The sequence below is a fragment of the Labrus mixtus genome, chromosome 14 (assembly GCF_963584025.1).
Source record: "Labrus mixtus chromosome 14, fLabMix1.1, whole genome shotgun sequence".
Lineage (NCBI taxonomy): Eukaryota > Metazoa > Chordata > Actinopteri > Labriformes > Labridae > Labrus > Labrus mixtus.
The window spans coordinates 21,856,008-21,868,189 of record NC_083625.1 but is presented as its reverse complement, the minus strand read 5'-3'; the positions used below and the strand labels follow the sequence as shown (position 1 = coordinate 21,868,189).

Genomic DNA, 12,182 nt, shown 5'->3' with positions numbered 1-12,182 from the left:
GATGATGTTGTAGCTTGATTTTTTTGCTGCTTTGTCAAGAAATTTAATGAAGCACCTACAAAACGTTTTGTACCTTTGAGTTATTTTGACCCAAAATGTTCCAGAACAGGGCCCAATTATCAGTATTACTCTTTACAGTCAGTCTCAGAGGAGGAGGAGGAGGGGGAGGTGCCTGATTGGGAGTCACAGCAGGGAATCTCTACGTCTGAACTCTGACAACCAGGTGAGTCTGTTATATAACCCTCCTGTAGCGCGGGTGGTCTCTCTCTCCTCCCTGGGGCGCTTAAAGCCTCTTGGCTCGGCCTGTGGCAGCAGAACTCTACGGTAGGACGCTCTGATCTCATTAGGGAGTTATTTTAGGGGCTGTGTGCTTTTTCCTGCAGGACCTAAGAGGGTTACAGAGTCCTGAGGTTTGCTTTTTGGCTGCAGACTCACTACAGGCTGGACGTGGGCCTGCTTGGCCTTGTCTGCGAGGCCACGGATTTAAACTTTGAGACTATTTTGGACTCTTTTTGTCAGACGAGCTCAGCCCCCTGAAGATCCTGCAGGTCCGTCGTTAGCAGATTTGTTGTCTCTCCTTCAGCGTGAGGACAAACTCTCCGTCTGTTCGTCTTCTGTTGAGGTTTTGCTTTTGGCGGCCTCGGTGCTCCACTCGGACCGCACCAATGGGGAACCACGGCTCGAACCTGGACGACATCCTGGCCGAGGACATGCACCACTGGTACAACAAGTTCATGAGGGAGTCTCCGTCAGGCCTCATCACGCTGTTCGAGCTGAAGGCCATTCTCGGACTGAAGGGCATGAGCGAAAACGCCAACAGTTATGTGGACCAGGTGTTCTTCACCTTCGACATGGACGGGGTCGGTCTCTCTCTCTCATTCACATTCACACACACACTCAATTAAAGCTATTTAAATAAGGAGAGAGCAAACTGTCCTCCTCTGTTTGATTTTGTTCTGGTTTTATGGAGCAGAGTCAGTCTGAGCCACAAAATCACAAATCAGGCCGGTAATTTCTGTCCGATAGCAGCTCAACAAAGATATTAGAAGGATTTGATCGGTCAGATAAGCATCAAAACTGTCGAAAAGTACAAAGGTCATTGATTGGTCATGAATACGATGTAAAGAAACATGAATAATTATATTAAACAAAGGTGTGAGTGTACAGATCAGTCAGAACAGGAGTGGTCGACACATACGAGCAGTTCCCTCCAATCGAGTGACAGGATCAGAGAAGTTTTATTTTCAGGGGAAATGTGATTCAAACACCAGTTAATATATTAAGAGTTGTTCGAATGCAAGTTCAAATGATCAGTGTTTGTACTGTACTCAAGTATTTCTACTCTCTGTTACTTTAAACATTTTGTTTGTATGAGAGATGAGTGAAACGTTCAGATTGGACTTTTACGTTACGTAGCAAGTCACTGAACGTAGAAGAACATCGGGAAGTATTGGAGTAAACGTGTGAGTGCTTAAAAATGAGAAATGCTACATAACAAGGTTCATCTTATCAGAGGTCATCATAGCAGCTCTTCCAAGGAACTGCAAAGATTTAATCACAGTCACTGAGTCGCTGAGAAGAGGCTTTGCTATGACGGATCTTGACATATTTAACACTATAAACCTCAGAGAGGAGGTGCCGTGCAGGACGCCAAGACAGAAATAATTGATTTTCATGTTATTGATTTCCAGAGATTGGCCCGTTGATCGCTGATTTGACAGTTTGTGACATGGAGCGAGTCTCCTTCTGATTTTAAATCAAGGGCGCGACTTGAATGGACGCAGATTAATCAGTCAACTTGATACGATGAGGATTCAGGCTCATTCAAATGTCAACAGTCTCATTCTTGTTATGTGTTGAAATGAGGAAAAGGAATTTCAGGTTTCGTTGCTCCTGGAGGAGGATTTGTTTCTCGGGGAGCTGGTCTCTAGGATCTTTTGTCTGTAGGTGATTTAATCGAGTACAGTAGAGCTGCTTGTTGCTCTATGAATTATTGAAGAAGTCTTCATTGTCATCTCCATAGCTGTGCTTTAATATTGATGTTAAGAGAAAGTATTTGATGAACCGGTTTAGCTTCACGGTTCACCTGAGGATGTGACATGACCCCCTGCTGATCTGTTTCTGTGGGATCCCTGATGAAGACTTTGACTGAACACAAGACAATTTTCAGATCTTAACCGATTTTAAAAACGTGGAGACCATAGATATGAGGACAGTTTAACCGATGTTTTACATTATAATCCTCTGAACGCACTCACGAGATGATTCAGACCTCACGAGATCTCACAGAAACTCACTTCCTGAAACTGACTTCAGGAGAAAAACAAACATGGAGGACGATGGTCGTGGTCAGTCGTCTGTGGGTTAGAGTTATGGTTCGTCTTCATGAGACGTTATAAAGACTCTCGTCTTGTTGCCATAGTTACACAAGCTGCTCTCCTTCAATATTCCACTCGTCTCGGGGCTCACTTGTGTTTATGTCCGCTGCCATGTTTGTGAGCGGTTAAAGTGCTTGCTCTGCTCGCTCTCATTGGCTGTTGCTGGTATTCCGTTAGAGGCAGCCGGACCTGGAATCATAAATATCAAACATGATATTTATGATTCCAGATTAAGGAGGCTCCAACTCGATCAGGAGCAGTGAAATAATCGTAGTGACACCAAACACCTGAGGATTATTTGGAGGAATAATCGGTTGTGACGAGAGGCCATGCATTCCGATGTTTGAGGCGACAAATCTGTCCTTTAATGGTCTGATTTGTAGCCAGCCTCAGACGAGACGTGTCGGCATCTAGCCCGTACATGAAAGGCTTTTAAATATTTACAAAGCAGTGTGCCTTGGATATTTTTTGGGGATGACTCATTGACCGTAAAGCAGAACACAAGTCCAACGTCTCCTGGTTTTTTCTTGTATCCAAAGAGCACTAGTCTCTGAAACTTCAATATGTGAAGGAACACTCCTCAGCCATTCCTCTTGATTTAAAGTAGCGTGAAGGTGTTGGAGGACAATGCAGCAGGTTGATGATGCGTTGACTGATGACCTTCTGCTCTTTGACTCAGGATTGATTCAAGGTCTGCATATAAAGGTCTGGATATCAAGGTCTGGATATGGTGGTCTTGATGTCGGGTCTAGATGTAAAGGTTTTGATTTAGTTAGATTTTTAGTAAAATGGGATCAAAGTTCTGTTGTCATGGCGACCCTTGCTCGGTGATGTTGCAGGTCTGAAATGTTTCGAGCTGAAGGTCCTGATCTTCAGTCTGTTATGAACAGAGCGAGCTTCTAGAATTTGCTGCTTGTTTAGTGGAGATATAACATGTATAATATTCCATACTCACTTTGGGTTCATGTACATTGTCTGTTTGATTCAGCGACACTGGCTCTTAAGAGTCCCTCCATCCATCCATCCATCTGTCCCTCCATCCATCCGTCCAGAAAGCTACACTGACTCTTTAGAGCTCAGTGAGTGTGGGAAGAAAACATGTGTGTCTGATTTTCATCACAGTTTGACATCTGTAGGCATTTTCAGACAGCAGGAACTTTTTCATAGTTCTAGGAACTGTTGGAACCCTCCTCCAATTTTGTTTTAATTCCGCACCGCAGGAACTAGCTCCTGCTTCAGAGTAGGTACCATGTTGGTGCGAATGAAAACAGAAAAAATGTCCCCATGATGTGTAGTTCCCAGAGAACTCCAAATAGTGGATAGTTCTTCCTCTAAAAGTCCTCAGAACTGTTTGTCTGAAAACACCTCATGTTTAACGACCTCTCACATTGGGGTTGTGCACGTTTTGCTCCTCTATAGAAACAATGATCTGTTCTTCAGGTCGTCGTTTAGCTTTATTTTATTTTGCTGAGATTGATCTGCGTTAAAAGCTTTCTATCAGTTTTAATATTTGACCTCAGAATGACAGTACAGGCACGTCCTAAGTCGTCTGAAATATAGCATCTGTGAGCGCTGATGTAAGGGTTCATTGAAGGGTTAACGTTGTGGTGAAGTTTTCCCAAAGTAAACGGTAACCCTTCAATCTTGGATTATAATCGAGTGTCTTGTTAACGTGCAGATTTGACTTTGGGTCTCGGTGCAGATCAAAGAGTGAAAATGAGGACAAAGATGGTGGACGCAGCACTCTCTCTCCATCTCTCTCTTTAATTGGCTTACAGAGTTTGCATGTGGCGCTCTGATCCCTGCTGAGTGTTTATGGCGAGCTAAGTGGATCGCTGCAGTTCAGGGAGGATGTTCTGAGAAGAGAGTGAGCGGAAGGACATTTGGAGATCACCTGCTGGTCTATAGCGATGGTTTTTATTAACCAGCTTCGATACAGAGTGCCACCAGTTCAGACAAACACTAACCGACCAGTTAACAACACGTCAAATCAATCAATCATCAAATCAATCAAACCGACGTATTAATCCGTCTCAGGAGCAATTGGTTTGGATGGGATCAGAGTGCACGGCGACAGACGGACAACAAATTAATTAGAGAAAAGCGATTAAACAGAGAACAGGACCTATAATTATCACCGATCAATAACACCATCCATAACAGAAGAGAACGCTCTGAGTGTGTGAACGCATGAAAAATATGAATAATTATGATATTTAAGGCTCTGCAGTGACTCGACATCCTTCAGCTTTTATATGAGGAAACATTGAAAAGATACAACGTGATTAAAATGAAGTGTTCTGAAAGTTTCATTAGCTGTCGGTCTGAATGTTTATAGAGAGATTAAAACAATTAAAGAGTAACTAAACCCTAAAACCACTTTTTTCAACTATAAACCTCTGTATTTGAGTATTAAGTAGTGTTATGGATCAATTCAAGTCCCAATCTCGAGTACAAAGTATTGAAATTCGAAATATTGTGTTAGAAATGTGCATAGTGACTGCCCTTCCGTTTGAAAAAGTCTAACGGCTGTGTGGAGTGAATGCCTACGTAGGAGTAAATGCGGAGTAAAGTCAGGCGCGAAGGAGTGAGTGGGCGAGTTTACCCCCTCTAATTTTTTGAATTTCCAGGGTCGAGCACTACAGCTGAAAATATGGGGTTTAGTTACCCTTTAACGACAAATTCTCTACAATTAAACGTCATTTACAAGCAGCAAAAAAATGAAGTTCCTCGAGTGTCCACTAGAGGTTGTTTACAGAAGCACAGGAAGTCACATACACACCCATTCTAAAAAGCCTGTTTTTACAGCAGAGATTAACATGTTTACAGCCTGGTTCAAAAAACCAAATAGGTCTGGTGGGCGTGGTGTAACGGTTTGTCAGGAGGCTTAAAACCCGCCTCAGCTCCAGCTCTCAGCCTGTCGTTAGGTTGACTGAAAGTTAGGCTGAGACAGCATTTCCAGCATGGAGACCCCCATCGATGGGACTCTTCCATGTTTGAAACAGGACGAGGACAAGGCTCTTTCAAAATAAAATCAAAGAAAACAGAAAATTAGCTGAGCAACAAAATTCAACAAGAAATATAAAACACATCGGCTGGTAGTAAAGAGCCAACATCTGATTTTGTTCCATTTTTACTCTTTAATTCTTCAGTGTTATTTCTGTTCAGTCTTTTATTCTTGAAGATTAGTTTGACGTGTCCTGATGTTTGACAAGTTTTCATATCTTCACTGCAGCTGTACCACAGATTGACTCCCTCTGTTGTGATACATGTGGCCTCTCATTGGTCCGTACTGCCGTGTTATTGAACATCATTCTTCCTCTGAGGTCGAATTTATGGAAACAACCTTTGGATTCTGTTCATGGGCTTTGTTGAATGTCTGTAGGATCTGCGTTTGTTTTGTACGTGCTCCTCACACTGCTTTGCATCGGGAAACTTTGGTTTACACTGTTATTCTGGGACATGGTTCTCACTCATGACTTGTGGACATGCATTAATGGAGTGATGTCAGAGGGGGGGTTACACACAGAGCACGTCAGGGTTGTTGGGGGTTCAGGTCTCCTTGAACCCTTGGGGGCCCTCTGGTTCTCAAACCGAGTCCTTATAGATTGAGCTACTGCCGCTCCTTACCCAGCAGCTCTGTCTGTGTCGCCTTCATTTTCATATTTGATTGGTGTGTTTTTTTAACTCCATCCTTTTTGGAGTTTCTGGACTAATACTTTATTATAATTAGCAACGTTGCACCTTCAGGTCTGCACAGACTCATTTAAAAACGGCCCCATCTCCTTTCAGACGCTTATTCTTATCCCGGCTGATGATTTATTTATTGATGTTTTTATTAATCTTATTAGTTGGACTTATGTCTCCTATGTGACCTGATTGGTGGAACCTCGAGCACTTTGACTATTTAGTGTTTTTATAACGTCAGTCTGGTTTTAAATCATTTACATTCTCTCTAATGTGTTTGTTTCTTGTTACATCTGTTTTGTAATCTGTGCGTCATGATGGATGTCACTAGCTCGCTGGCTGCAAACAAATCTACCTACAGGTCCAAATGAAGTCACCTGAACCTGAACCTGAACCTGAACTTCTAATTTAACTGTTTTAAATCGTACATAGGACTCTATTGTTATCCTGCAGGGTTATAAACATTTACGCTTTGAATGTTGATCACTTTAGGGTTTCTTTAAATCTTCTTTCAGGTTAATATATTAATATGGGGGGGCGGGGGGGCAGCGGGGGTTGTAGGACAAAACAAATGTCTCATGTCATGTGTTTTTGTAAACTGATACCTGAGGCTTTGCATTCCCTCTTGATCAATAAGTATCTTTCATCCATCCGCCCCACCATCCGTCCATCCGTCCACACATGCAGGTCGGCATGACAACATCAGGAAGGTTTTCAGGAGTTTTCTGCAAATGTGAAAGCAGTAAATGAGTCCAGAGAACTGGAAACAGTATATTCACCTGTTATATAGAGTGGTGTTGATTCACGTTTCCATGGTGACCAGCCAGAGTGCTAACGAACAGAACAGAAAGCTATGTATGTGACTTTGAGAACTTTTGTGTTTTAAAACACTGTGGCTCAGTGGTAGAGTTGGTGGTCTCTGAATTTGAAGGTCGGGGGTTCGATCCCCAGCTCCTGTGATCACATGTCGATGTGTCCATGGGCAAGACACTTAACCCCGAATTGCTCCCCCTGCTTCATCTGCAGCGTTTGACTGTCTATGAATGGATGCGATAAAACTGACGGACTCTTTACAAAGCAGCCTCTAACGTACTTTCCTTCTTCCAAACCTCCTACTTCTGGTGACTGAATGATGTTTCGCTGTTCTCAGAGAGTAATACTTTAAGAATGAGGATTTTACGATGAAGCTGAGCAAACACTGCAGCCAGTTCTCCTACACATTTTCCTTCCACTATTACAGACTTAGTTTCCAAACTCAAATAAAAAGGCCTATTATCAAAGGCCAGCAGACTGATGATGTTCTTTGTCCCTGTTTCCTGTCTGCAGGACGGTTACATCGACTTTGTGGAGTACATCGCTGCCGTTAGTCTGATGCTGAAAGGAGAAATCAACCAGAAACTAAAGTGGTACTTCAAACTGTTCGACCAGGACGGCAACGGAAAGATCGACAGGGAGGAGCTGGAGACCATCTTCTCTGTAAGTCTCAACGAAACACAAAAGAAGAAAGAACAACGTGTTCTTATAAAACCTCTAGACCTCTAGACCTCAAAGATTTTTACAACACGCTTCAGAGCTCATCTTCCTCTTTTCACTCACAAACACTCAGGAGTTAAAATCATCATTTCAGATAATGTCAGGTTCTCCCGCGAATTAAAGCAAAGTATGGAGAAAACTTCAGTTTGTCCACCTTCAAAATAAAAGCACCACTATGTTATAATGTGTACGACAGGAAACTGAAATCCACAGAAGAGAGAATATTTAACGGATGGCAAGCGTGCAATCATGCTGACGTGATATCCAACGCTCTCCTTCTGTTAGGACGCGTGTTCTACTCAAACCAAAGAAAACGTGAGATGAAGGTTAAAGTGGAGGTCAAAGTCAAAGCATGACTTTCCTGAAGTCACAACCTTTTAAAGAAACATAAAGGAATAAGTGGATCAGGAACATTTTCTTGATTTATTCAACATTACAGTTTTTGGACTTGTCAGATACAAACATTTCCTCATTAATTTAACATTAACTGAGACTGTGAGCTGTGAAGAAAAAGATCAATTTAAGGTCATTGCTTTGCGATGGGTTCTCATGATAAGCATGAGACATCTTAGAGATATAAAGGTTTACAGAAGCTTCTCCTGCAGGTGAATCAGCAGAGCTGAAGCTGCAGTTCTCTGAGAACTGGGCTGGATTAACTCTGAAATTAGACAAGTGTTAATCTCTTGAATGAGCTCAATCTAGAAGCTGACAGGAAGCTTCAGGAAGTGGGTCGACTGACTCCAACCCAGTTAGCCTGGCTGTGAAACCAGTCTGAAAGAGGAGAGAGAAACCAGTGTGCTGAGGAGAGGTAGACCCTCTGAGCGTCTGACTCTGGAGGAAGGTTTGATCTAAGAAATAACTGGAAAACTATTTTTAATTTAAGTACTATTAGAGCTAATCTCAGAACGTTATCGTAGGATAATGAGGCCGTAAATAAACATGAAAAGAGACGGATTCTAAACAAAGAGAAGACAAAATTAAACTTTAATCCTGAATTAAAATAAAGCCCTGCCCCAAAGGTACAAACTTTATTTCCATAAAGTCCTTCTTGGGCTGCACCACATTCACTAAATGCATCCAACAGAAAGCTTTCAAAGACTAGAACCTCCTGAACAACTGTTAAATGTGACCTTGAGATTCCCCTCAGACGATCAACATTTGGTCAAAATGTTTAGTCATTCAAAGGAAGCACGTTATGGAACAGCTTACCTCTGAGTCAGGGAAGGCTCCAGCTCTGCCATTCTCAAGGGTCACCTGAAGCTGAGGCTCAGAACAAACCAGATCTGTGACCATGTCTAGAAAAAAATCCTTTTTCAAATTATGCCTCCACAAACACCGCTAGTTATGCTAACCCTGTGCATTACGGGGTTAATAAACAGCTATGTATGCTAACCCTGTGCAATTTCTATTTGTATACATGTATGTTTCCAAACCGAAATGTTGCCACTGTTTTTGTACATACAGTATTGATCTTTAGAACAGGAAAATTACTAAATATTTGATCTTTGTCTAGGTTTTCTAATTATGTTGCCATGGTATCAGGTATCATTTTGCGTGTCTCCCCCTGCAGGCCATCCAGGACATCACACGGAACAGAGACATTGATCCCGAGGAGATTGTCTCGCTCATATTTGAGAGGATCGACGTGAAGGGAGAAGGTAAAGCAAGATACGGCTGATAAAAATGTTAATGCTACTAATGCTAAGGGTTCTGCTACAACTATGACTACCTTTAAACATAAACAGTACTAAGAGTAGGGCCATTCGAGGAAAACAGTCACCCCAAAAAACACTCTCATATTGTCAATTAAACCAACAGCTTGTAATGAACATTTTTGAGGCATTCAATGCTAAGGCTAACACTAGCGTAGCATTAGCTTTGCGTATAGTTTGTTGCTTATATATAACAAGTCAAGCAAAAGTCGGAAAAGCATCAGAGTTACTTTGAGATGGTCACAAACCAGCTTTCAATCTGCAGAATACTCTTGTATACTGTTCTTTATACACCAGAAACCCATCAGCTATCGTCTGAAAGATTGAGCCTCGGGGAGCAGCGGTCAATTTAATTGGGCTAGTGTTGCTAGGGGATGTTTGGCGCTAGGGAACTTCCGCTCCCGTGCGCTGGTCATTTAAAACCCAGCAAGCAACCCGAGATCAATAAAAAACGAAACGTGATCACATGATGGCAGATGGGTTCCAGGATCTATTTTCACCGCTTTTGCTCTCTACTTTAGCTGTTTTTACATACAGTGTGCGCTCCTGAACAAGTTCCTGATTTGTCAGTTCACTCACTTCCCTCACAGTGTGAAGGTTCCCTATCGAACAACGGGACAAAAGAAAAGTAAAAAGAACAATGTGAAAGTGGCAGACGAATCAACAGAGCAAGTATGACGGATTTTGTTTTTATATCAACAACGTGTGCGTAATTTCAACAATAGCAGAAAAACATACTGGCAAACAAAAATCATGATGAAGCAGTTTCATTACGAGCACAGCGATCAATCTGGTCGTGTGCAGACAGTCTACGGCCATGCACCAGCTGCAGGATATAAACTTCATCACTCCCGCCCATTCACAAACTTCAGGATGTTTTCAGGAGTTATGTGCCTGTGTGAAAACATCAACCGAGTGTCTTCCTGAATACAGAGCCGACTAAAACATGACTGGTCCTTTCTATACAGATTAAGATAAACTAGAAAGCTTTCTTCTGCCAGTCATGTCCCGTACATACAGGCTCTGCTTTTATATGGAGATATCTTTATAGGGAATAATGGGTTTGTTACTGAGCAAAACCTACAGAGGAAAACATGACCGACTGAAGGATGTGCCTTTATCACGTAAAAGTAAAATCACAACATGTGTACCTCTGGGGCTCCTGTAGACACAGATGCACCAAATCTCAGGTGTAAATTGGATCCTTTCTTGAAGTTGAAGATGCACACCACTTTATTCACAGAATAAATTAACCGTTATTCCGTTAACAGGTAGGTGTTATTGTGTTCAAGATCAGTTTTATGGTGCTGCTAACTCGGACTAGCTGGTATCAGCAAACTAGTCCACAGGCCTTTGACATGCAAACTAAAAGACAACTGTCAAACAGTTCTAACCTCTCCATTTTCCATTTCACATTATAACCCCTCACTGTCTTTTAACCTGTGGCCCTCAGGTGAGTTGACCCTGGAGGAGTTCATCGAGGGAGCCAGAGATCATGAAGACATCATGGACATGTTGAAGAAAATGATGGACCTGACGCCGGTGTTAGTCATCATTGTGAATGGCCGGCTGGGATGACAAAACTGACGGAAGCAGGAACCCTCCAACCCCTAGCCCAACCAAAATAGAAAGACATTTTTTTAAAAAGCCCTGTCAAACAAAGAGACAAGACCTTCTCCTCCCCGGGACAGTCTTCTTGGAGGCACATGACATTCTGCGGTCAGAGCGAGGACGCGGAAAACAACGGGTATTGAGAATGTAAAAACTGAACTTTGCAGAACTGTGATTGGCTGATGAGCCTCTGAGCGTTCAGCCAATCGGATTATTGATATTCTTGATGAAGACTTTGATGATTCCGTTTCCAGCATACCCCCCGAGGCTTCAGCAGCGTAACTTAATCCACCTTCAGAAATCTTTCTTTCACTTTAAGAAGCAACTAACAACACAATGATAGAGATGTTTGTCTGAAACCGTCCCTGCACAGAACTTTGTTTGAAATTCTAGAGATGGTTCTGGTGAGAAGAGATCATATTCATCCAGGGTTGGGTGTCAAACCCGCAACCCTGAACACGCCTCTGGAACTTGAAGCTCTCTGTGTGTTTGTTTTGCTCTTCTTGTTCACACGTTATTACCCATGTAGAATGTATAGAAATCAAAGAAAAGGTCTCAAACTTTGGCAAAAGATTCTAACCCTAACGTTACTTATCTTCTGTCCTCAGCACGAGGTATCCAGTGTCCAAATGACCAACGCTGTCATTGAATCCATCGCTCATTTCATTGACAGATTTGCATCTTCAAAATGCTTCTTAAATACACAAAGATCTTTGCATCCAGCACAACACTCAACAAAGGATGAAGATTGGGTATGTTACCCGATCTTCATCCTGGACTGAAGGAGGACATATGTCTCAGATTTAAGACTTGTAGAATATTAAGTGTCCGTATGAACTTTGGGTTCTTGGGGGTCTCTTCACAGAACTCAGGGGTGGAGCCAAAGAGTGAGGGAGGCATTTTCATGGTTGGTACCTTTGAGGGAGAACTTAACAAGGTGATCTCTTTTATCCTACATGGAAACATTTCCATCCATTGAGGCAAGGTCCAAGGTGCGACTCAAGCTGTTCCTGCAGCGAGTGCTACGACACTTTGAGTTTTTTTTTTTTCTGTCACCTTCAGTTTGAATCTTTTCAAGCTTCTTAACAGTCGAGGAAAACAACACAGCAAGAAACTTCTGATACCAACTGTAGAAAAGCATCCATCCATCATTTCAGTTATCAGCGACCACGCCGGCCCAAACGCTGATCAGTGAGGAACAAAGGTCTTTCTTCTTCTACATAAAGGAAGCCGAAACAGAAATCTTAGATATTTGATGGCG

The 12,182-nt window shown here is 42.4% G+C and overlaps 1 protein-coding gene across 1 annotated transcript; it reads left to right on the top strand.

Annotated features, from left to right (window-relative positions):
* The first annotated feature begins 254 nt into the window (after positions 1-254).
* On the top strand, positions 255-11,378 carry guca1d (guanylate cyclase activator 1d). Its single transcript, XM_061055823.1, has 4 exons — positions 255-860; positions 7,392-7,541; positions 9,169-9,256; positions 10,764-11,378. Exons 1-4 carry the CDS (start codon positions 666-668, stop codon positions 10,886-10,888), a joined length of 558 nt encoding a protein of 185 aa, XP_060911806.1. The 5' UTR covers positions 255-665; the 3' UTR covers positions 10,889-11,378.
* Positions 11,379-12,182: the final 804 nt, after the last annotated feature.